The sequence below is a fragment of the Nanorana parkeri genome, unplaced genomic scaffold (assembly GCF_000935625.1).
Source record: "Nanorana parkeri isolate BGI_ZX_2015 unplaced genomic scaffold, ASM93562v1 scaffold684, whole genome shotgun sequence".
In the NCBI taxonomy this organism is placed as follows: Eukaryota; Metazoa; Chordata; class Amphibia; order Anura; family Dicroglossidae; genus Nanorana; species Nanorana parkeri.
Genome location: NW_017306952.1, coordinates 415036 through 438641, shown reverse-complemented (window position 1 = coordinate 438641; position 23606 = coordinate 415036). Strand labels below are relative to the sequence as shown.

At 42.8% G+C, this 23606-nt stretch overlaps 1 protein-coding gene across 7 annotated transcripts in view; it reads right to left on the bottom strand.

Annotated features, from left to right (window-relative positions):
- Nucleotides 1-23606, bottom strand: part of PHACTR1 (phosphatase and actin regulator 1) — a 267744-nt gene that overhangs the window by 92232 nt on the left and 151906 nt on the right. For all 7 annotated transcript variants that reach the window (XM_018563662.1, XM_018563661.1, XM_018563663.1 and 4 more), the window contains one exon: nt 6459-6623. In XM_018563662.1, the coding sequence (XP_018419164.1) occupies nt 6459-6623 (165 nt within the window). The remainder of the gene's footprint in view (nt 1-6458; nt 6624-23606) is intronic.

Here is a 23606-nt window from a genome sequence, read left to right as displayed (position 1 = left end):
ATATATATATAATTATTAACCTACGGAAAGCAATGTCTACCAGATCATGGTTATAATTACAGCCAGAACACAAGCAGAACAGCCTATGTGAAATGTTAAATAATGAATTATAATAACAGCTATTTGGATTCTTTCGAAACTACAGTTAAAATAAAAAGATTATACAATGTGTGTTACTTAGCAGATGCTTAGATTTTGTTGCCAGTAATCTCAATGAATGGCAATTTTCTGGTAGAAACGAATCCTGACAACAGACACATCTATAAATAACAACATTTCCACTAAGCAGTAACAGAAGGGTATATTGCATATTTTAATGTGAACCTGTGCTTTCTCCAAGCAGGCAAAATCAACAGGTCCACTTTAATACTGGCCCCACCAGCTGCAACTGACTTGCCCTTTGCTCCCTCACTGTTTCATGCTACCGCCAGAAGCAAAGAGGTTTAACCCTCTATAAGCTCCAAACTGCACCTTTTAGCTTAAACAGCGCTGAGTACTCTCCCCCACACTTGTGTGACAGATTTGAATTCCTCATCTTCTGCCCCGGTGACAATGGTCACCAAAACAAATAGAGAGGCTGAATCATTCCCAGAGAGGATCAGACAACAATAAAACCTGACAGGTTTTCTAACCTTTCCAAATTCTATCCAAAATGAAAAAGTAAGTTTTATCCTTAGATATACTAGTCTATGTATTATACAGGATTTATATAGAAGCAACAGTTTGCACAATGCCTTACAAAATAAGGGGACAGTACACTTACAATACAATTCAATACAGGGGGGTTAGAAGGGCCTTGTTTGTGAGAGCTTACAATCTGAAGGGAGAGGAAAGTGATACAAAACACATTCTTTGTGATGGATGAGCTGATGGAGAGAGTAAAAGTACAGTCTTTAGGTGGACGAGGGATAGACTTCCCTAGAGAGATGAGTTTACAAGGATTGTCTAAAGGTGGATAAAGTTAGGAGAGAGGCAAACAGATTGAAGTAGAGTATTCCAGAAGACAGGAAAGGCTCTTGAGAAGTCCTAGAGGTGAGCATAGAAGAAGGTGACGTGGGGGCTAGAGAGTTGGAGATCTTGGGAGGAGTGGGTGGTTTGGGTGATATTTTAAAATTAAGTTAGTGGCAAAGGGGCAAATATGTGGATGGCTTTGTATGGTATTGTTAGTATTTTGAGTTTTATTGGTTGGTTGAATGGCAGCCAGTAGAGAGAGAGGCAACTACCAAGTGGTTGGTATGGTGGAATGCTTTTAATAAGGACTCTTCAGGGGAGGCAGTTGAGCAACCTGGATGACAAACCATCCAAGAGCAGGTAACTTGTGGGACCAAGGGGAAGACCACATACTCTCTTAGCATTTTATTGATGCTGTGTATAGTTTTGTTCTGTGTTTTTGCCTCAATGTTCCAATGTAATCAGATAGATTTTTATCATATCCAGAAGTTATAGTGGCTGCTGTTAGCACTACCTTACCTACCACATTTTTTGTGGTTGAAGGTGACCCTTCAACATTGTTTTAGACTGCTATTTCTATTCCTGAAGTGGAATGTATTAACACTGTTTAAGTCAAAATGAATGAAGTCTGTGGTGCATATGGATGACAACGAAGATTTTGCAGTAGAGGCTGTGTGGCACCAGTCAGAAAAGGAGATCTCTGAGAAGCAGAGCCACAGGTAAGTGCAATTAAATAAATGTTGAGAAGGTCTTCTATGGGTATCAACTATGTGGCTATGATTTGCACAAAAGAGTAAATAATCCTTTTTACTATCAGTATTCATTAAGCTCTTCTGTTGTCAAATACTGAATTGAAGAAACAGCAACAAAACTTTTCAGCCTTTGGCCACTTTAACAATGATTTCACAACAAAAGAACTAGACTACCGCAATGCATATAATATAGACATGACCGGTTGTTCACAATCCAAGTACCCAGCACACTTCTTTCAGTAACAGCTTTTTTTTGACATACTCTTACTTTCACTTACTCCCTGCCATGGAAAAAGCTTAAAAGTCGAAATTCGCGCCAAAATCATTTTTTTGGGGAAAGCTTTTTATTTTCTTACATGCAATTAACATTGCAGTATTATATTCAAATCCAAGAAAATGAATTCAGAACAAAATATAGAATCTGCTGGAAATTATCTGTAAAGTTTACTCCAAACCAAAAATAGTCAGAGAGAGCCATCAAGAGATGACAATAATGAAGATCACCATCACTCACAAATGGAAGAAATCCAAAAGTTCTCTTTAGTGTAGAAAAATGTCACATGTATCCAAAATCCAACATTTCGGGACCAGGCAGGGTCCCTTCATCAGGGCAAATATAGTGAATGTCACTATGCTTGCCCTGATGAAGGGACCCTGCCTGGTACTGAAATGTTTGCTTTTGGATACATGTGATGTTATTCTACAATAAAGTATGTGCAGGGGACACTTCTGCTTAGGAGAGAGCCATCAGGTATCTGTGATATGATCTCCACAAAGGCATATCATGTATTATTTATAACATGGTTTCTCATTCAAAAGCTATTTGAACAATATTTTTTTTAGGATGCTGTTTAGTATTGGCTTATCCGGTTTGTGATATGCCAGGTGGGTAGGCAAATGAGTTACCTCTGCCAAAAATCACAAGCTATTCATATAAAATGCTCTCAGTTTTCTTAGCCTGGTCAAATAAATGATGCAACTGTAGAATAAATCATAGCTTCAAGCAGCATAACTTCAGGCATTGGAAGGTAAAGTGGCATATAGTAAGGACATATGGAACACTGAGTATCAAGGTTTAGTTTCTTCAGCTAGGTTATAAGCAGTTGTCTTTAGAACTTAATAGCCGTGACAGGATCGAGAGGTGAGCGAACGCCGGTATATGTTCGCTCACCTCCCTATCTACTGAGCCGACCTGTGACAGTCTCATTGTCACAGGTCAGCTAGAACTATGAGGATGAGTGAAGCACTCACCTCATAGTTCTCCTATGTTCAGCTACTCCAGACAACTCTTACCTCTATATTTAATTTGCATGTGGGAGCTATCACGGCAAGCCCAGGCCAGTGTAAACATTGCTCTGTTTACATTCAGCTTGTCTGCAGTCTGCATTATGCAGTGCAGATACAATAATGCCTTCAGGCTAGGATTAAGAAAAAAACAAGGAAGAACCTATTAGATTCAAAGTCTTCAATGGCAAAAATCATTGAAGTGATTCCACACAACCAGTTATGCAAAGTCGAAAGTGCATGTTGAGGTAAGTCTAATGCCTTCCTTGTTCTCATTTTGAGAAATGTTTGGCAGACTGAATGTAAATAATGCAATGTTTACATTGGTCTGACTCTGAACTTTTTGTGATTGCTTTTAAAAGGCAGAAACAAGAGGTCATATTTGAAAAGTTGTTTGTTGTGTTCACATATATTAAAATAGCTAATGTACTGTAAATAAGAAGTAAAACTTATGGATTAACGAACAAGATACAGCCATGGAAATACTGCTGGAACGGCATAAGAAGGCACAAAAAATTGGGGCAGCCACTTGCATAAACTTTCATATAGTGATCCATTTAAAGAACACCTAAGATGGCTGCCTGCTTCTCTCCTCCTATGTTGGAGCATTGGAATGTTAACTCAGCGTCCTAACATCCATACACTGTGTATAGATTTACGAGACCTTAGACTGCTGCAGAGGAGGGGGAGAGAAGCTCCAGGTAGCAAGCTTGGGTTTTAGTCATATAAATAAGATTAGCAGGGAAAAATACTCAATAATAACTATGCAAACCATTATTGAATTACCTTTATTATTTCATTTTCTATAGCATGCAAACACAATAAATTGCTTTCAGTGGAAGGAGGGGGTGTGGTGCATGTGGTGTGTAAATACCAGCCTGTAGATTACAGAAAGAAAGTATTTATTGCAAAATATTAAATCCCACAATTTCCAGGATGCATGGCAAGGTGCCAACAGCTTTTTTGTCTATCAGGGATTTCATCATCTCCAATAGGCTGCCCTTTTATTCTCCCCATCGATTTTAAGCCACTAAAAACATTTATATATATTTAAAAAAATAAAATTTTAGGAAAATCTTACAAAACACCTAAGCAAAAAAACGAACTTCCTGGAGTTCTGCTTTCAATAGCAGTGTGTAAATGATTTATTTAGGGACTTCACAGTTAAAATGTTTCCTTATATGAGGTTTGCGGGTTTACACCATGTCCCTTAGCGAATATGCCCATAGCAAAAACATGCCAATGGCAGAATTACTAAACTGCAGTAAGTCCCCCAAAATGCTGCAAAATCTCAATCACCAGTGAGGAAGCAGCAAAAGAACGTGGTGGAAAATTCAGAATTCCATACCTCTATTTTTGTTCAGCATAAAAAGCATTGAAGCCAAAGTATCAGGATGCCAGCCATTGAGCTAGCATTATCACAAGGAGACAGCCATGTGTTTCCCTTATAACATGGTACTTAAAGGAGAATTATGAGGCGAGTGATTTGTACTAAGCCTCATAATCTGAGCCGGCCTGTGACAATGAAACTGTCACAGGTCGGCTCAGTAGATCGGGAAGTGAGCGAACATATACCGTCGCTTGCTCACTTCTCAATCTATCCGTGCAGAGAGCCATGACTGTCACTCACGGCTCCCTGCAGGGATTCCCCCCATCCCCTCCCCGATCCTCCAGTGCTGACTGGCGGGGGATGGGGGAAAGGGCGGGCACAGCTGGCTCTGCCTCTGGATAGGCAAAGCCAGCTGTCAATAACACAGCTAGTTGGATCTCGACAGCAATGTCGGGATCCGTTCCGGCTGCGGCGTCTCAGTATACCGCGAGCTATAGCTCGCGGTATACTGAGCTTTGGGTCACGGGAGAACGCTAATTTGTGTTCTCCCGTGACCCTTAGGAGAACTATGGGGAAAGGCCCTGACCCCATAGTTCTCCTTTAAAGAAAATGAGAGAATGGTAGTATATGATTTCCCTACAGTAAGGGATTCCATTGCTAATAATGTATACTGGGCATCCATACAACAGGGCAGCCTTTCCTAACACCAGACGTGTCTGGTGTCTTGAATAACTGTGAGTTGCAGTATGTTTTGGACATGTTGAATTGCATTGAAGGTAGGGATGCACAGATACTTTTCGAGTACCAGTGCAGATACTTGGCATTTTCATGAGAACTACAAAGGTTGCAGCGGTTGCAGCTGGGACCTGGCTCTGGCACTCCACCACTGTCCTGTAATCATTAGTCTGTATTGTTTTAGAAAAACTGTCACATGATAATAAACAAAAATGTATCAGTACTCGTACTTGTAAGTACTCGGCAAGTACCAGTACTCATACTCGCAAAACTGGTATCTGTGCATCCCTTTATTTATATTTATAAAAACAAAATCGTACATTAAAACAGAGATGTACAAATCCCAGGAGCTCCGTGTGCTCCTTACAAATGACAGCTGCCTCCTAATTTTTTTATTTTTCTCTAGTGTAGTCTTGGAGCTCAAAAATATCGGTACATGTACTCGTACTTGTACCGAGTACTGTACTTGGTATCTGTGCAACCCTAATTGAAGGACTGCGTACCAACTCAATGCTAAAACCACCACAAATGCAGCATAAAGGACTTTTCTTTCAGCTTATGTACTGCAATATAATGTGTTGGGGGAATAGGCCTTCTTGACACCAGTAATTTCCCTCTAAACACTCCACGGGATAGACACAAGAACAATTTCAAACAGGGCACACTGAATATTCCAAGAGTTTGTAAGGGCTTCAGGGCACCATGTAGGGTATCAATATAAATAGCACAGTTCAAAATGTTACTGACCTTATTTAGAACACAAAATATCTTTAGAAAAGAAGTCTGGATTTAGGGAGGTGCACTGGGGTGCCATTTAAATGACAACGCAATGCACCCAGCGCATGGAACATATGGTAATCTGCACTGAGCACAATGCTCTGTTGTGAATGGGCCCTTAAACTCAAATAGAAAGTCACTCGCACTCCAAAGCGATGCCCAGTCAATCTCTTTATTGACTATGGTAGCGTAACAAAGCGACGTTTCAAAACCATGGGGTCGCTTTTTTTTTTCTTATTTCCTTAAGGAAGGGACCACATGGTTCCGAAACGTCGCTTTGAGATGTTACACTACCATAGTCAATAAAGAGATTGACTGGGCATCACTTTGGAGTGCGAGTTACTTTCTACTTGAATTTATATGATCTGCGGAGGCATCTGCTGTCGCTAACGCACCCACCCTACTATTGGGACTTCCGGTCAGGAGTGTGATGGGTTACATTTGGTCTTATGTTGGGGCCTTAAACTGGCACTAGGATATAACTGAATCCCAAAATTTAACAACCACTCCAATTTGGAAATACTGACAATCGGTTAATGTCCAGCTTTGTCTCAAAGGGTTTTTATGAGAAAACAACATTTAAAATATATCAGCACTCTTAACAATGTATTCCTGAAGAAATATGTTACCTGCAGACGTTTGCTTGAATTTCTCGCTTTTCTTCTTTCTCCATTTCCATGGCTTGAAGATTCTTCCTAAAGTGGCAAACTTGCTTCTTCTCCTAATTGGTGGTGTGTGGGTACCGGGCACTAAGGATTCAGAGCGCATGGCAGCCAGTCTCTCCACTTCCTCAGCTGAAAGATACCAGACAAAACAGTGAGAAACGTTGCCCATCGACAAGCATAAAAGGTTTGGACAGATTGGCTTCTGGTCAATTTTGAAATATTTAATACACATTAATAAAGTAATCTAAGCTATTCAATTCCTGACTGTTGGCAATCACATACTAAACATTGTTGGTGTTGTTTGTGCCCCGTACACTTTGGGATTATCGGGAGTTTAGGTTTAAAACTGAACTGCAGGCAGATATAAAATACATAAATCAATGTAGCTCTGTATTCATTGATATGGTGTTACGTTCATTTTTTAAGGTACCTTAATTTGACTTGGTACGGCCACTTAAAATCTAAAAAACAAAAAGCAGCACAAGAAGTTAATCGGTGTTGCAGTGACGATAACCAGAAGCATGCTGAGAGAAAAGAGCAGAGTTCCTCAGTCTGCTTCTCCTTTCACTATCCAGTCACAGATCAGGAGCAGGACCTCTATGCGTTACTTAAAGAAGATCTCTGGGAGCTACCTGTGCTTAAAAGCTAGTTTTGTCTCGGGGGCTCAAATAAAGCAGTTTTACTTGGCCACTTGACGGTCGGCAAACACCTTTCTTCCCCTCCTCCCTGGCTATGGAATGTTCCTCAGCATACTCACATCTAATGTAGGTCATTGGACTTGCATAAGGCGTGTAGATGTCAGCGGTCCTTTGACCAACCTAAGTACCTGGGCCCTCAAAAACCACTGACAGATATACAACCACAGACACAATCTCACACAGTCACAGACAATCTCACACACACATATGCACTCCCAAAAATGTTTTCTTTTTTAAAAAATCCCCCAGGCTCCCTATCTTATGAGAACTGGAGTGGATCCTCAGCATGGGGTCCAGTGTGGACTGCTGTGCTGTGATGTGTGAGTTCCATCTATATGTGCATTGCTTGTACAGCTCCCTTGTACACCCTGTAGAGGTGACAGAAGCCAGAATGTGACATCACTCCGGTCCAGGCACATCAACACGGCACGCAAGGGAGCCCTTATGGATGGAGCTCCTTCGTGCCCATAGCCCTAGCCCACCCCATCTCAAGCTGACACTGAGTATCGGGCAGCATATTTTGAATAGCTGCTTGGTACGAGAACTGACAGTGCGAGAAAAGTGGAAGACATGCATGAGGTCGCGACCCACTTTTGGGTCACGGCTCACCAGTTGAGAACCCAGGACCTAGACTAAACAAGCACTTAACCCTTGCAGTGTGGGGGTAGTCCAAGTGCAAGGTAAAGTTTTTGATTTACCTAGAATTCTTCTTTAACTGTAGCAGGGAAAAATCAGGTCTCCTGCCCTGCTAGACAGGACTGTGCTAAGTGGCAGAGCTGTGTAAATCTCAGGACTGGACTGCCAAAAATGCAATGCCTTTTGCAGGTAGAATGACTCCAATATATGTATTTCATCTGTGTATCTAGCTGTTTTCCTAAAGCTCAGCTTTAAATCAGGTCTATCAACCATTATGTATAAACTCATGTATTGATGCTCTTAAATTAAGTCTTTTAATAATCAGTACGTTTTAAATAATTGAATTATAAACAAGTGGATTTTAAAGTGAATGATAAACACCAAACATCAGGTCACTGCCAATCCTTTACCAGCCAAAACAAAGGTTCTCAGGATTCACATCTATTTCTGATATACTGTATTCCAATGTGTCATTTATTAGACAAGGTTAAAGGAGGAAAGAAGTGAAGACAGATCAAAGGAGCACATGAAACAAAGGAATTCCGACATGTTACCGGAATGATGGAAATGTATTTATGCAACCAAAAAAAACTGACGTGTTTGCAAAGACAGACTGTGTACTGGCAGCCAAATAATCCTCCTCCACTTGACAATGTATTCCTTGTTAAAAAGGAATGCATGGGCTTTCATAAGCAGTCAACAGAGAGGGGAGTTGCAAACAGTTTTTGTTTCCACCCCCTAGCCCAATGCTGGTGTAAGAACTTACCTTAAATGATGCCTCTTGATCTGATCATCTTCTTCTTTCCTGTAGTTTTTAGCTGTCCCTCCAGCGCTGGTTCCGGTCTCCGATCCAGCGCTGACTCCCCTGTGCTAGCTGGCACTTCCTGTCCCACGGAGTCTGTGCGGGTGTACGCTGCTCCATAGGCTTAACTTGTGTCTCTCCTCGTCTCCCGGCCGAAGATCTGAACTGCGCATGCGCCCGCCCCAATGATCCTTTGCATCCGCCCGAGACTCTTCAGGTGTTTCGATGGGGGCGTGCGGCGAAGACCCAGGTAAGTGTCACAAATGATTACTAGATATCTGTCCATCAGACCACAAAGAGGAACAACTGTGGAGGAAAGAAGGACAGAGGGATCTGGCTCCAAATGAGGGACAGTTGGGAGGCATGCCAATACACTGCAATGATGCGCATTATTGGGGATGGGTCCTATTATAGAGCGGAAGGGTGGAATATAGATCAAAACAGAAAAAATTAATCTGGTGTGAACAAGATTTTTTAATTTTTTTTTTACATTTAAGAAAACTCTTAAACTGGCCATATAGCTATAGATTATGTGCAGATTTTCTATGCTCAGATGGTAAAAGTGCAACACATTCCGCCATCTACGCTAAACTGTGTGGGTGGAGGAATCTCCCACTGGGTCAAGCTTCAGTATCTTGCTAGTCGGCCCCACTGGCTCTCAAAATACCTGAACAATGCCTGCATCCAATCAGATTGTTCAGGTCTTTTGAGAGTCAGCGGGGCCGGCTAGCAAGATACTGAAGCTTGACCCAGTGGGAGATTCCTCCACCCACACAGTTTAGCGTAGATGGAGGAATGTGTTGCACTTTTCCCATCTGACCATAGAAAATCTGCAGATAATCTATAGGTGTATGGCCAGCTTTCCAAAGCTTCTAATATTTCAATGCATAATTGTGGGGCTTGACAAGTGCTTTACAGAAAATTTAAAGCTGGTCATACACAGCTCCATTTCCCACACTTCCTTTTGAAGCAGTAGCAATCCGAGCTGTGGGTGTCAGCACCACCCAGATCCACAAAAGTCAGAGGAGCTGGGCTGAAAATTGTTGACTGAGCATGCAGCCAGATGTAGTTACTGTTCCGGTATTCAGGCAGCTGCAAGTACCAACTGTCTGAATAAAATTGCCGGCAGGGGAGGTTCCTCCATCCACGCTGTTTGGCATGGATGGGGGAGCCGTGTATGGCTGGTTTAAGACAATGCTTAGGTTACAATACTTTATTTGTTAATTAAACGGCTTACATGAAACATACACTGAAGAAAAACATTTGCTGCCACTGGATAAACATCTTTAGATGAAAAGCAATTGCCTTTCATAATAAATGAAACAAAATAACACCCCTCTGTATTGCATAATATTAGATGAAATTAGTTTACAAAGAGCCTTAGGCCCCATTCACACAAGAATCGGCCTGCACGTAGAGCTCCGTGCTGCGTGCGGGACCGTACCAAGCAGCTGCCGGGAAGGACAGGTGCTGCGTGTGATTAGTACGCAGCCCCCGTCCTTCTCTATGGGGCTACGTGGCCGTACGCCCCCCTACGCTGGCTCGCCCTGCAAGTCCGTAGGGGTGCGGGTGAGCGTATTCATACGCCGCCGGAATGGATCCTGTATGCGTCCCGGCCGGAAAACCGGCATCCCCTACGGACCTCTAGTTGAGATGAGCGTAGGGGGGCATAGGGCCGCGTAGCCCCATAAAGAAGGACGGGGGCTGCGTACTAATCACACGCAGCACCTGTCCTTCACGGCAGCTGCTTGGTCTGGCCCCGCACGCAGCACGGAGCTGTACGTGTAGGCCGATTCGTGTGTGAATGAAGCCGTAATCTAAAAGTCTGAATATGATTGTTTTGTATGGGGGTAATACAGATACACTTTGATGAGTATGGCAAATGGCAGGCCACTGCTTCAAGGTGATAAGTCTACTTGCCTTGGCAAAACATTCCGGCTTATTCCCAAAGGTGCAGTGCGAGCTTGTATGAGCCAATCATATAGTTGTGTGAAATCTGACTGCTCATTCTTAGCTACTTGTACAGTGAACATGCCTGTAACTGTTCTCTACATTTCTTTACTTAATAAGCCAGACAGTTTAACTGTCACTAAATATCCAAATTTGTTTGTATGATTCTCTTCATTTTTAAACTATGCCCTCATCATGTATTTTGCAAACTTTGAAATCTGAAAGATGCTAATCAGCACCTCAGTGTAATTTTCCTACCTCTCAGATTACATACTTTACATTCATGTATTCTGGTACTCTCGCTATATAAGCTCATTGATGTATTGAAGTTGTACACAATGGGGGGAATTAACAAAGCTTATACTGGTGTGCATTAACAAAGCCGATAGACCTGTTTCTGGCCGATCTGTGCCACCTGTGTCAGTTTATTTTTCAGCGTGCACTAGAAACTGGCACGGATTCTGCACCTAATTAACAAAAGGATTGCGACAATTTTCAATATGGGAAACTGCTGCAGATCCCCGCCAGACTGAACCTTGCATTGGGATGCTGGTAACCTGGCAGACAGCTGACATGCCTCTTTCTGCCCATACAGTTAAAGTGGACCTTTACATTCAAAAATCAAATTCTACCAATGTATGATGATTACATTTCAGGTGTAAAATGCTGTGATTGTGAAATACTTACACTTGCAGAGCATTCACTTCCTGCTTTTAAAGTCCAAAATGACTTCAGTTTGCCTAAGCAATGCACACTGGGATTGCCTTGTCATCAGCAGAGCATTGCTGGGAAATCTCATCTGTAATCTCAAGGGAAAGGCATTTTCTTCCTCTGAGATGATGTGTATGGTCACATGTCCTAGTCACATGTCTGGTCACATGTGCCAGAAATCCAGGAAGTAATAGGAGAGCTAGTAATCTGCCCTTAGTAAACATTACCACTGTCAGAAGACTGGGGACGAAAAGAGAAATAATGTATGCAAAGAATACAAAGCCGGCAATTATCTAGAAGTATGTGTTTGTAGATTGCCATTACTAAATATTTCTAAAGGTGTGTTTGTTGTTATTTTAAAGATAAAGGTCCACTTTAACAAACTACATGGCCTGAGCCTGCATACAGGCAGGAAAAGCTTCTTTCTCTGGCAAACATAGGATTAACAAACTTCCTCCTCCCTCTTACTCTCAGCTGGAAGGGGGTAGGCAGAGGGAGGTAGAACAAGTAGCTTCAGCTCTCTTGCTCTATATGCTGTGTATGGCACAGCCAGAGCAGAAACAAATGGAGCAGATTGCTCCTAATTAAAGGAGGACCTTCACCCATATCTTTGAAATGACATCAAACACAGCTTTAGAAATGTTTAGTACTCTACAAGCACATACTTCTAGATAATTGCAAGCTTTTTATTCTCTTTGCATTCCTTATTTCTCTTTTCTTCCCCAGTCTTCTCACAATTACCAATTTTTACTAAGGGCAGATTGCTATATCTCCCTTTATTTCCTGGAACTCTGGCACATATGACTAGGACATGTGACCATGCACATCATCTCAGGGGAGAAAAATGCCTTTCCCTGAGATCTCACGAGATTACAGATGGGATTTCCCAGCAATGCACTGTGATGTAACCTTTCCAGGATGCAACGCTTGGGCACAGGTTGCATCACTAATGCCCAAGATGACCAGGAAAAGGAAAAACAGTAATTGTTAGTAAAAAAAAATATGCTTGTTTAATTAATGAATGTAATATGATTTCATATCAGCATGCAGAGCTGCATGCTGATGTGATTATTAGGGAAAGGGGGTAAAGGTCCGTTTTAACAAAGGGGCTTTTTATCCCCTTTGTTAATTAAGAGCAGGATCTGCTCCATTTTCTCAGTTAAGAAGAATGGAGCAGGCTTTATGGCTGCACCACTCTTTGTTAATCCCCCCAATATTTTTGTTTTTGTTATTTCATTTAATGTGATAACATTTTATATATCAAATATTAAATTTCTTTTTAAAGGCATTTTTTGGCTAGAGTTGGAAAGGGCTAAACCATTTTTTTCTGAACAGGTATTTATTGTTGTCTATGGCCCCACTGGGAACATTCACCTTGTATTTGTCCAGGTGACCATTTTCACTGAAACAGAAAGTGATGGGAAATGTAACATTTTACAGTTGTCCCCAGAGCATGAAATGAGGGAAAATCCTGAACAGAGAAATCTCTCCAGCACATCCCAGGCAGCAAAAAAGAAGAGCCGGATAAGGGTTTCCAACCTTTTCTACAGCAAGTTAAACTAAAAAAGTCTTGCCTTTACTTACACTTTAAAACTTATATAAAACTGTGTTTGCATATACTTTACTACCACAATCAGGTAGCTGAATAATAGGCAATGTTGCCCCAAGCACAACCCTCCCCGGCCCCTCTATTGTTTAACTGCCAAGACATTAAGACTAAGGCCTCGTTCACACCATCCTCAGTGCGTTCTGGAGCGATTGTGGCCGGAACACACTGGATGCACACTAGAAGCACTATTTTTTCTGACCGGATCGCAGTCATTGATGTGCTTCGTTCCCGTGCGGCCGATCGCATTGCGGCCGGGGGGCATGGCTGCGGTGCCATTTACTTCAATGCACCACCACGCCCCTCCCTCCGTACAACAAACTGAGCCGGCCACAATGCGATCCAGTGCGTTCAGGCCACAATCGGGCCGAAAAGCGCTGAGCATGGTGTGAACGACGCCTAAACGTGGAATAAAATTTGGAAGTCTGTGGGTTTTGTCTAACTGGGTTTCCTGGCAGGGAGAAGTCTGTGTTCCTGTGTGACCAGGAAAAAAAGGGCTTACAGCGTGGGATGCAAATAAACAATAGATGAGTATATACGGTATCTGTAGAGGTGGAGGTTGGGATCTCATTGCTCAGGGCAAAGGGGCAAGAAGGATACATGGACTTTGTTTTAAAGTACACTTATACTTTAAGGGCACTATAGCTAGGGGAAAAACTGGTGCTCCCTTCAGATGTTGATGAGTATATATCTGTAGAGGTGGAGGTTGGGATCTCATTGCTCAGAGCAAAGGGGCAAAAATTATATGTGCAGTTTGTTTTAAAGTGCACTTATCCTTTAAGGCAGGCATGTCCAAACTCCGGCCCTCCAGCTGTGGTGAAACGACAAATTCCATGAAGCATCTCTCTCCGGGAGTAATGTCTGTGGCTGTGAGAATCTTGCAAAGCCTCATGGGATCCCTAGTTCCACCACAGCTGGAGGGCCGCAGTTTGGACATCCCTGCTTTAAGGGCACCATAGCTAGGGGAAAATTTGTGCCCCCTTCAGATGTTGATGAGTATATATCTGTAGAGGTGGAGTCTGTGAAGGTTCTCATTCATCCAGGTCATGGTTTATCTGTAAAAAATAAGTCAAGGCAACTGGACTTGCTGTATTTGCCTTGGCTTATTTTTTACAGATGTAGAGGTTGGGATCTCATTGCTCAGGGCAAAGGGGCAAAAATTATACGTGCACTTTGTTTTAACGTGCACTTATCCTTTAAGGGCATTAGAGCTAGAGGAAAAACGGGTGTCCCTTCCCTTGGTGCCCTAAGCATGTGCTTATTTTGCATAATGGTTAATCCAGGCCTGACCACAATGTATTTGTAACAACCTAATGAGCAAGCCTTGTGCCAACAACTGGACATGACCATCCCTAACAATTCACATCTGCATAGGTGACTTCATGTAAGATGCAGTTCCATATTGGTGGATACACAGTTGTAACATGCAGCCAATGTTATACATATTAATCAACCTTAACCTGACAGTAACTAAAAAGAAGTTGGTTTATTGCTGTCTGTAGCCCACTGAGATTTCCTCTTACTCTTCCATCCTCTATCCAAAACGAAAAAAAGTTTTGGGTGGAATTCCACTTTGACTGGCTGGAGCACATAGGTCATCACTGTTTGATAAGTGTGCCCTTAGACGTTTCTCCTGCTGTGCTCACTGACTAATTTCTGCACATTTCAAGTAAGTGAATCATTATTACATCAGATGAAATTACAGGGCTGATTCATCACACTCTCTATTTATCAAGACCGCATTATTATAGCTATTAACAGAATCACAGTGTTAACCTTTCCTGGATTTGGCCCAAAGTTTAGTTAGCGTGCACAAAGTGTATTCTTTATTTAGAGACATTTTGGACTTAAAGGAGAACTATGAGGTGAGTGCTTTTCGCTCCCCTCATAGTTTTAGCCGACCTGTGACAGTCTCATTGTCACCGGTCGGCTAGAACTATGAGGTGAGTGCTTTTCGCTCCCCTCATAGTTTTAGCCGACCTGTGACAGTCTCATTGTCACCGGTCGGCTAGAACTATGAGGTGAGTGCTTTTCGCTCCCCTCATAGTTTTAGCCGACCTGTGACAGTCTCATTGTCACCGGTCGGCTAGAACTATGAGGTGAGTGCTTTTCGCTCCCCTCATAGTTTTAGCCGACCTGTGACAGTCTCATTGTCACCGGTCGGCTAGAACTATGAGGTGAGTGCTTTTCGCTCCCCTCATAGTTTTAGCCGACCTGTGACAGTCTCATTGTCACCGGTCGGCTAGAACTATGAGGTGAGTGAAAAGCACTCACCTCATAGTTCTCCTTTAAAGTTGTGACTGTATAGAATGCAGGTCCATTCATTTCTAAATAACATGACTTGCTGATTATGCATGTGCGTTTTCAAGTGCGATAATGTGAACAGGCCCTAAAGGAGATGTTCAGGAATGTCCTCTTATACCATCACTGTAGCACTACATGTGTGGACTTGCTTACTAGCCAGAGACCATTACTGGTTGAGGCTCAATAGGAACTCACTGTCTGCCTTCAAAATCCTTCTCAATAAAGCTCCACATTATTCTGCAATAAACAATATGCTATCTGAAATGACCAGTGTAGGCAACATAATCCCTTCAAAATCAACAGGACTGGGGGGGACCCACTGCCATAATCCTATAATATCATACGGCAATGCAGGAATAAAAACATTGCACTCCACTAACTTCACGAACCCTAAGCTTACTAACAGTGTTAAAAGGAAACCCGTGGCGAGAGGATACAAGGCTGACATTACAGAAATAGATAAGTGCTTGACAGTTATGCCTGGACTATACTACTTTCTGATCCACTAATAGGAAACCTGCACACAGCTAGGAAGTCAGGACTCATTACTTTCATAGTTCTTTCCAGGTCAGTGATACAGTAAGTACTGAATTTTGTTGAATCATCACAGCAACCAGGCAGCAAGCATTTTCAGAAGGCCAGATCTGCACTTGTAGCCTCCATATTTCTCTGCACAGGCTTCCTTCCATTTGCACTACATGATTTGAAACTCAGGCACTTCCGATACATGTTGCCTGACTGCTTACTTACTCCTAATGCATTATGGGAGCTAAGCATTTTTTCCCCATTGTTAAAAAGAGCTCTGGTATAGAATGTTGAGGAGGAGTGGTTTCAGTCAGCCTAAAATAGTTTGACATCTGCCTGAACGTTAGAGATAGGAGTATCCTATAACAGTGAGTAGCTTATCTCAACTGTGAAACTTGATGGAGGAAATATACTAGCATGTGGTTGCTTGGATGCCTCAAAGCCAAGACAGACTTCCTCCGTGCGGAACCAATGAAATTCGGATTGTGTGAGGAAATTCATAACCCAAAATCAATTTTGCTAAATTTGGCAATGCTCCAAAATGCAAGAATACCTAAAGAATAGAGTAGTTTAAATAGAAGCATTGCTTATATGGCAATGCATTTTACATACTGTGGAGACTCTTGGTCATAATTCAAATGTACAACACAGCAGGTATCTTGCTGCACTCCTTACCGGAACAGTAGCTATCCTGTATAAACAGGTGGGTGCTTGTAGTGACCATGGATGGCACCGTGAACAACATAGGAATAGCAGAGATGTCACCAGCACACCAAAAAAGTTTCAGCAAAAGTCAATTTAATGACAAGTTGCCATTCAATTACTATATTATAATTCAAATGTAGGTATGGTTTTAGGAGGGGTATGCATGGTACAAAGGTGACAGACCTTTCAGCTTCTGAATATCATATGTAGGAACAACACTGCTATGTGTATACTGTGCCTATAACCTATGGTACAGACAGTTTCCACACCCCTGCTGCCCCTCTACTCCCTGCTGCCCCAAGGCCGGGTCTTGGTTGGCCTTGTGGGAAATCCGGCCCTGGGTACAGACCCTATTAAGATAGTATATCCCTCAGTAATTTTATTTTTTAGCATGCAATTGCTAATTATATCACAAACAACTTTCTATTATCCAGCAACAGTACAATCACCAAGCAGCAGCTGATTATATCAATGTAGCAACAGTGTATCACCCAGCAGCGTTATGTGGCACAGCAATATATGAAATCTTTTAGCAGCTACACTTCATCACCAGAAACAGCACATCATCTAATGCAGCAATATAGTATATCACCCTGTAGCAGAATAGCAGTAGCAAATCATATCACACAGAAATGCATCTTCCAGCAGCATACGTGTATTTGCCAGCAGCAATGTATTGTAATCATTAGCAGCAACACAGCTGTATATTATATTACTGGGCAGCAGCTAATTCCTACTCATTCCAATATAATTCTTTTTTTCGGGGTAGGTTTTTTTTTTTTTTTAATGTACAACAATCCACATTTATTCATGTAGAAGTCTACATGTATCCATGTACAAAATATGGTGATCAGGGCAATCAGTGGTGCCGTAGCTTTCCAAGAGCAATTTGCTAACCAATCGCTGGCCACAATGAGCGAAGCGTACTTTCACTATCAATTTCTCACAGGTAGAGGGAGTGTATTTGGTATCACTCCGCCTGTGACAGGAGCCGGCGCTATAGAGAAGGCATCAGTTTATGCGGCTCTGCTCCCCCTCCGCTGCTGCCTCGCTTCCTCTAGCGCTGGCTTTGTTGGCACTGCTGATTCTCTCCTGCCTCTCCCGCAGCTCTTCAAGTTCCCCCTTATGCCACCACCGGCCCTGGGAATGGTCACAACTAGGTCTTATTTTCGGGGTAGGTCTTATATTTTAGCAAATCCCAAAATAGTACTAGGTTTTATTTTTGGGGTAGGTCTTATTTTCAGGGAAACAGGGTATATATAAAATCTATCTGCCTGAAACCAACTCTCCCCCATGTAACACCTGGGATTCAGGCATTTGGATGTACAGCCAAGTGCCCCAGGTCTCAGGCAGCTAATTCTTCCTATAGAGCAATGGTGGTCGATTTGAAAATAAAAGGGCCACAAGGGTGGTTCCCAACACTTCCAAAGGGCTACACAATAGGAGCACATTTCTATGCATGGATGTGCATTGCATCAAATTAGGCAGCCTATAAAAAATAAATAGACTAACACACTTCAATGCCAAAAAATGTTGGCCCTGCTGCATTTTTTGCAGAGTACCGCAATACACACTGCGGAGAAGCCTTTTGCAACCAAGGTGCCCCTCCCCTGGGGTGCCTCAAAATTTTAGCACAGAATCATGCCTTACCGTGATGCAGGCAGTCCGGCCGCCATCACCATGAGAACGAATGATGCTAATCCAGGGTGGGTCGGATCTATTCATAAAAGAATGAGAGTTCACCTCCAACCAGGCCTCCTCCATCTGCTGCCCTCTGCCATTGCCACTACAGCTGGGGATCCTGGTGTAAAGGGAGCCTCTGATGTGACTGAGAACTCTCATATGAGTATGCAGGGGGGGGGATACTGATGTAAAAGAGGGCTCTTTTTGTGTTTTGCATTAGGCCACTCCTTAAAATTCATATCAGACCCTATTTTTGATAAGGGTCTGGCATGGATTTTGGAGGGGCCATAATGGTTGAGTGTTTCATGTTGAAAAATGCTGCTCAGGGGTGCAGAAACGAAAAAAAAAACAAAAAAAACTACTTGTCCATGGAATAAAGTGGGGGCCCAGTCTACTTGTCCCTCATGACAATCTACTTGTTCTGATACAAAACATGACTTTGACCAAAACCGTATGTAACCATGCAAAGAAGCGCTTCTCATTGGTCAGTGCAGTCAGGTGTTGTTTCAGGTAATTCCATTTTCCCAAATTACTTACCCTTTAATGCATATTGTGTTACAGAGCGCTGCTGCCTGACTACCATAATATGGCACACAGTGGAATTGGGTCAGCACACACGCACAATACCCATTTACATGCAGATGGCGGGGGCGACCGTGTTGTTTTTTTATTTATTTATAAATTTTTTTAAACATTTTTATCATTTTTTTTAATTTCACTTACAAGGGGATAACAAGCCCCCATGTGATAGCATTTGGAGGCGGCAGGTTCTTATAATGGAGCCTGCTCTCCAATACAGAAGATTGAATACAGCATTGTGCTCGATCTCCTGTGCAGCCCGGCTTGTGACAGCTGAGACAGGAAGCGTTGTGAGTACAGTGCTTTGTCTCACTGATCACACAGCAGATCGGAGAACAGACGTTCTCCAGTCTGCTCCCCGCTCTCCATCCTGAAGTAATCTGCCATGGACCCAGGTCACTCAGAAGAGCAGGGGACACAGAAAATCACGGAAGGGAAGGAGGGGAGACAAGCAGGCACAACAAGTGATCTGGACAGCTGTACAGATCTGATCACATGTACAAAACAAGCGGCGGCTCCCCTTCTTTACATTTAGCCGTGCTTGCCCGCAGAAGTTCTAAATGTAGAGAAAAAAAAACACCTGCCCAGAAGTACATGTTCCGGGCATCAGGCGATAGGACTTGCGCACCCCCAGTTGCTGTAGACAAAGTTGGAGTCATCATTGGTGTAATTCACCGCAGTAAGAGCCCCCAGCATTGGTATCATTTACCACAATAATAACCCCACATCGGTGTCATTCACTGCAATAATAACCCCCAGCATTGGTGTCATTCACCGCAATAATCACCCTCCAGCATTGGTATCATTTACCACAATAATAACCCCACATCGGTGTCATTCACTGCAATAATAACCCCCAGCATTGGTGTCATTCACCGCAATAATCACCCTCCAGCATTGGTGTCATTCACCACAATAATAATCCCCAGCATTGGTGTCATTCACCGCAATAATAACCCTCCAGCATTGGTGTCATTCACCACAATAATAACCCCAACATTGGTATCATTCACCACAATAATAACCCCCGGCATTGGTGTCATTCACCGCAATAGAAACCCTCCAGCATTGGTGTCATTCACCATAATAATAACCCCCCAGCATTGGTGTCATTCACCGCAATAATAACCCCCGGCATTGGTGTCATTCACCGCAATAATAACCCCCCAGCATTGGTGTCATTCACCACAATAATAACCCCCAGCATTGGTGTCATTCACCGCAATAATAACCCTCCAGCATTGGTGTCATTCACCGCAATAATAACCCCCCAACATTGGTGTCATTCACCACAATAATAACCCCAACATTGGTGTCATTCACTGCAATAATAACCCCCAGCATTGGTGACATTCACCACAATAATAACCCCAACATTGGTGTCATTCACTGCAATAATAACCCCCAGCATTGGTGTCATTCACCACAATAATTACCCCCCAGCATTGGTGACATTCACCACAATAATAACCCCAACATTGGTGTCATTCACTGCAATAATAACCCCCAGCATTGGTGTCATTCACCACAATAATAACCCCCCAGCATTGGTGTCATTCACAATAACCCCCCAGCATTTGTGTCTTTAACCGCAATAATAACACCCCAGCATTGGTGTCATTCACCACAATAATAACCCCCCAGCATTGGTGTCATTCACAATAACCTCCCAGCATTTGTGTCATTCACCGCAATAATAACCCCCCAGTATTGGTGTCATTCACTGCAATAATAACCCCAGCTTTGGTGTCAAATGAACCCCTCAGATTGGTCACATTGACATCTTACAAAGAACCCCTCACATTGGCCTCTGCCCAGGGAACATTTCGATATAATATATACAAAATAGAAACAAACCAACCACAAATCTGGACAATATAAACTGAGCACATAATGAAAAATCCATATGTAGAGATTACACATAAAAATGATCAGTAAACCTAGAAATAAGAACAGATGAAGATAAATTGTAATCTCGATGTTTCTTGTAAAAGTTAAAGCTGAACTCCAGTAAAAATGTTATTTGGGCACACAGCACCAGTCACATAGGTTACCTCTAATAACATATATCCTATGTCCTGCAGGCTGTCCGTTACTGTAAAAGTCTTCCCCCCCATTGATGCAGGATACTCGCCCACATTGGTGATTAGCGCGGGTTAGGAGCTGTGACAGTAAAGGATCGCGCTATTCAACCCCCCCTTTCTGTCCCCTTGTCCATTCACCAAACGTCTAGTATTGTTCTCCTGGCATGCAAAGCTTTTTGTGAATGAACAAGGGGTTTACCCGCACTGCTCCATTCACAGACCACCTTGCATTTTGGGTTAGGACTTTTGTGAATGGACGAGGGGACAGGAAGTGCAGGGCGAATGGTGGGATCCTTCACTGTCGCAGCCTCTTATCCTTGCAGCGCCTGTCAATCATCTCTGTGGGGACTATACGGCATCAATAAAGGGAGGGTATTGACAGTAACTGGCAGCCAGCAGAACATGGGACACACGTTATTAGAGGTAACTTATATGTTTGGTGCTGTGAACCCATAAATATTTTCTTCTGGAGTTTTTGGTTTTGTATAAAGTAAGTAATCAAAGTTAAACCACCTGACAAGTTTTATTTATTAATTTTTTTGCTTCCTGTGTCCCATTGGAAAGATTTTCCTTCACTTCCTGTCTCTAAGCACAACAGGAATACAGGAAGTAAGAGATTTCTCCAAAGCAAGGAAAATAGAGAAATGGGGACAAACCTGATGTTTACAGAAAACAGATTTACATATAATTTAACAGGATTTTCGTTGAAGGTTACTGCTCCTTATGCATTTATTGTTCATAGGCTACTTCCTCATGTATCACTTGCCCCTCCCTTTTAGATTGTAAGTCCTCAGACCTTGTTCACACCAAATGCAGAGCAGATACGCTCAGGTTTCTGCACACGCAGTGCAGTGGGTTGCGCCGCGTTTTTGATGCGTTCCGGGTCGTTTTTGGTTTGGTTTTTTAGTTTAACATGGGCTTTCAGTGCGTTCCATGCATTTGCATGTGTTTTTGATGCGTTTGCATGCGTTCCAGAGCAAGTGCAGAGCAGGTAAAATAGGGCTTGCTGCAGTTTTTTCACCTGCTCTGGAACTGAAAGCTGCGATGTGAACTGGAGCAAAAAATACCATTGGAATACATTGGACGCAGTTTTGATCCAGTCTGCAACTGCTCTGCTCTGCACCTTCTCCATGCTTGGTGTGAACAAGGCCACAGGGGCAGGGCCCTCCTTACCATCTTGTCTTGTATTGTATTGTAATTGTAATGTCTTCCCTATATTGTAAAGCACTGTGCAAACTGTTGGCGCTATATAAATCCTGTATAATAATAACAATAGGCTCAGTTTGATTTGCTCAGATTGCTGGTAGGTTAGGAACTGAAGGAAATCATAAGGCTGCCATTGCTGAGCTCCCCGTCTGCCAGTTCCTTGGGTGGCATTCTGGTGCAATGGCTTCAGAATAAAGCTGGCCATGCAATGCTCGGCTGATCCAGATTCGAGCTACGTGTGGTCCTGTCGGCACCACTTTGTTCGATGAAAGTCAATTTATAAATTGACTTTTGTTGAAGGAGCCAATCAGCTGCAGTTACTGTTCGGGTATTGAGGGCACTGGCAGCCAGAATACAAGAGCCCAGCATCTTTGGTTACAGGCCTAGGACAAGTATACAGTGCTAATATCGGGAGCAGTATCTCAGAAGATATAGATGGCAGAGACTAGCCACTAGGGGGCAGAGACTAGCACGCCCAGGAGGCTCGGTATTTCACTACATATTTCCTTTAGTACCTCTTTTTCAGCCACACAAGCACACATAAGGCCCCTTTCACATGGGCGGTCCGATCAGGTCTACCTGTCAGTTTCTCAGGCAGACCCCATCGGATATCCAATGCAAGTCTATGGGCAGCCGAATCTAAACAGACGGCCATCTGTTTACATCTGGTTCCCCCGGCTCCATCCAGGTCCAGAAAAACATACAGATCAGAGTTCCGTTTAGCTGGACCTGATGAAGCTGGATCGGGGTAATCTGATGTAAACAGACACATGTTGTTTACATCTGATTCCCCATAGTCCGTCATGGACTATGTGGAAGCTGGAAATAGCTAAATACACTAATGAAATGCATAAAATGGGGCTAGTTTACTTCCCAAATGATTGATATCACTGCCCATCCAGTCCTGAGATGTACACAGCTCTGCCACGCAGCACAGCCCTGTCTGGCAGGGCAGGAGACATGATTTTTCTCTGTTGCAGTTGAAATGGAAATTAACTCTGTAAGCTGTGCCCAAACACAGCATGCAGGGTGGAGGACCAGTCACCAGTATTGCCTGTGATCTACTTGCAGCTGATCTTTTTCCACTACTGACCACTCCATGTTCTGCAGCATGTCTTTGTGCAATCCGTGATGGACTACAATCTCAATACAAATTAGTAAAGTAAATGTGAGATTGTTGTCCATCACAGGAGTGAGCTTGGAGCGGTGACTACTTTACAACACACACAGGGACCATGGGGAACAAAAGTAGCCACCCTCCAGAAGGAAGGACAGTGTCAGCACCAATTCAAAGATGATTTGAGGAACTACAGCTGAACGATATACAAATAAGATACATTTTTATTAATAGTTAAGGTACCTAAATGTATTTTAGATTTTAAGATTTACCTCCTGTCACTTTAAAGACATAGGGCCTCCTATAAGAGTATCACAAGAATAACATTTACACCAGGGGTAGTAAATCTCAGCACAACAGTTGTAGAACTACAAGTCCCATGAGCCATTGCAAGACTCTGACATCGACAAGCATAACTTCCAATGGCAGAAGCCTGATGAGATTTGTAGTTTCATCATAGCTGGAGTGCCGAGGTTGCTTACCCCTGATCTACATTAATCGTATAT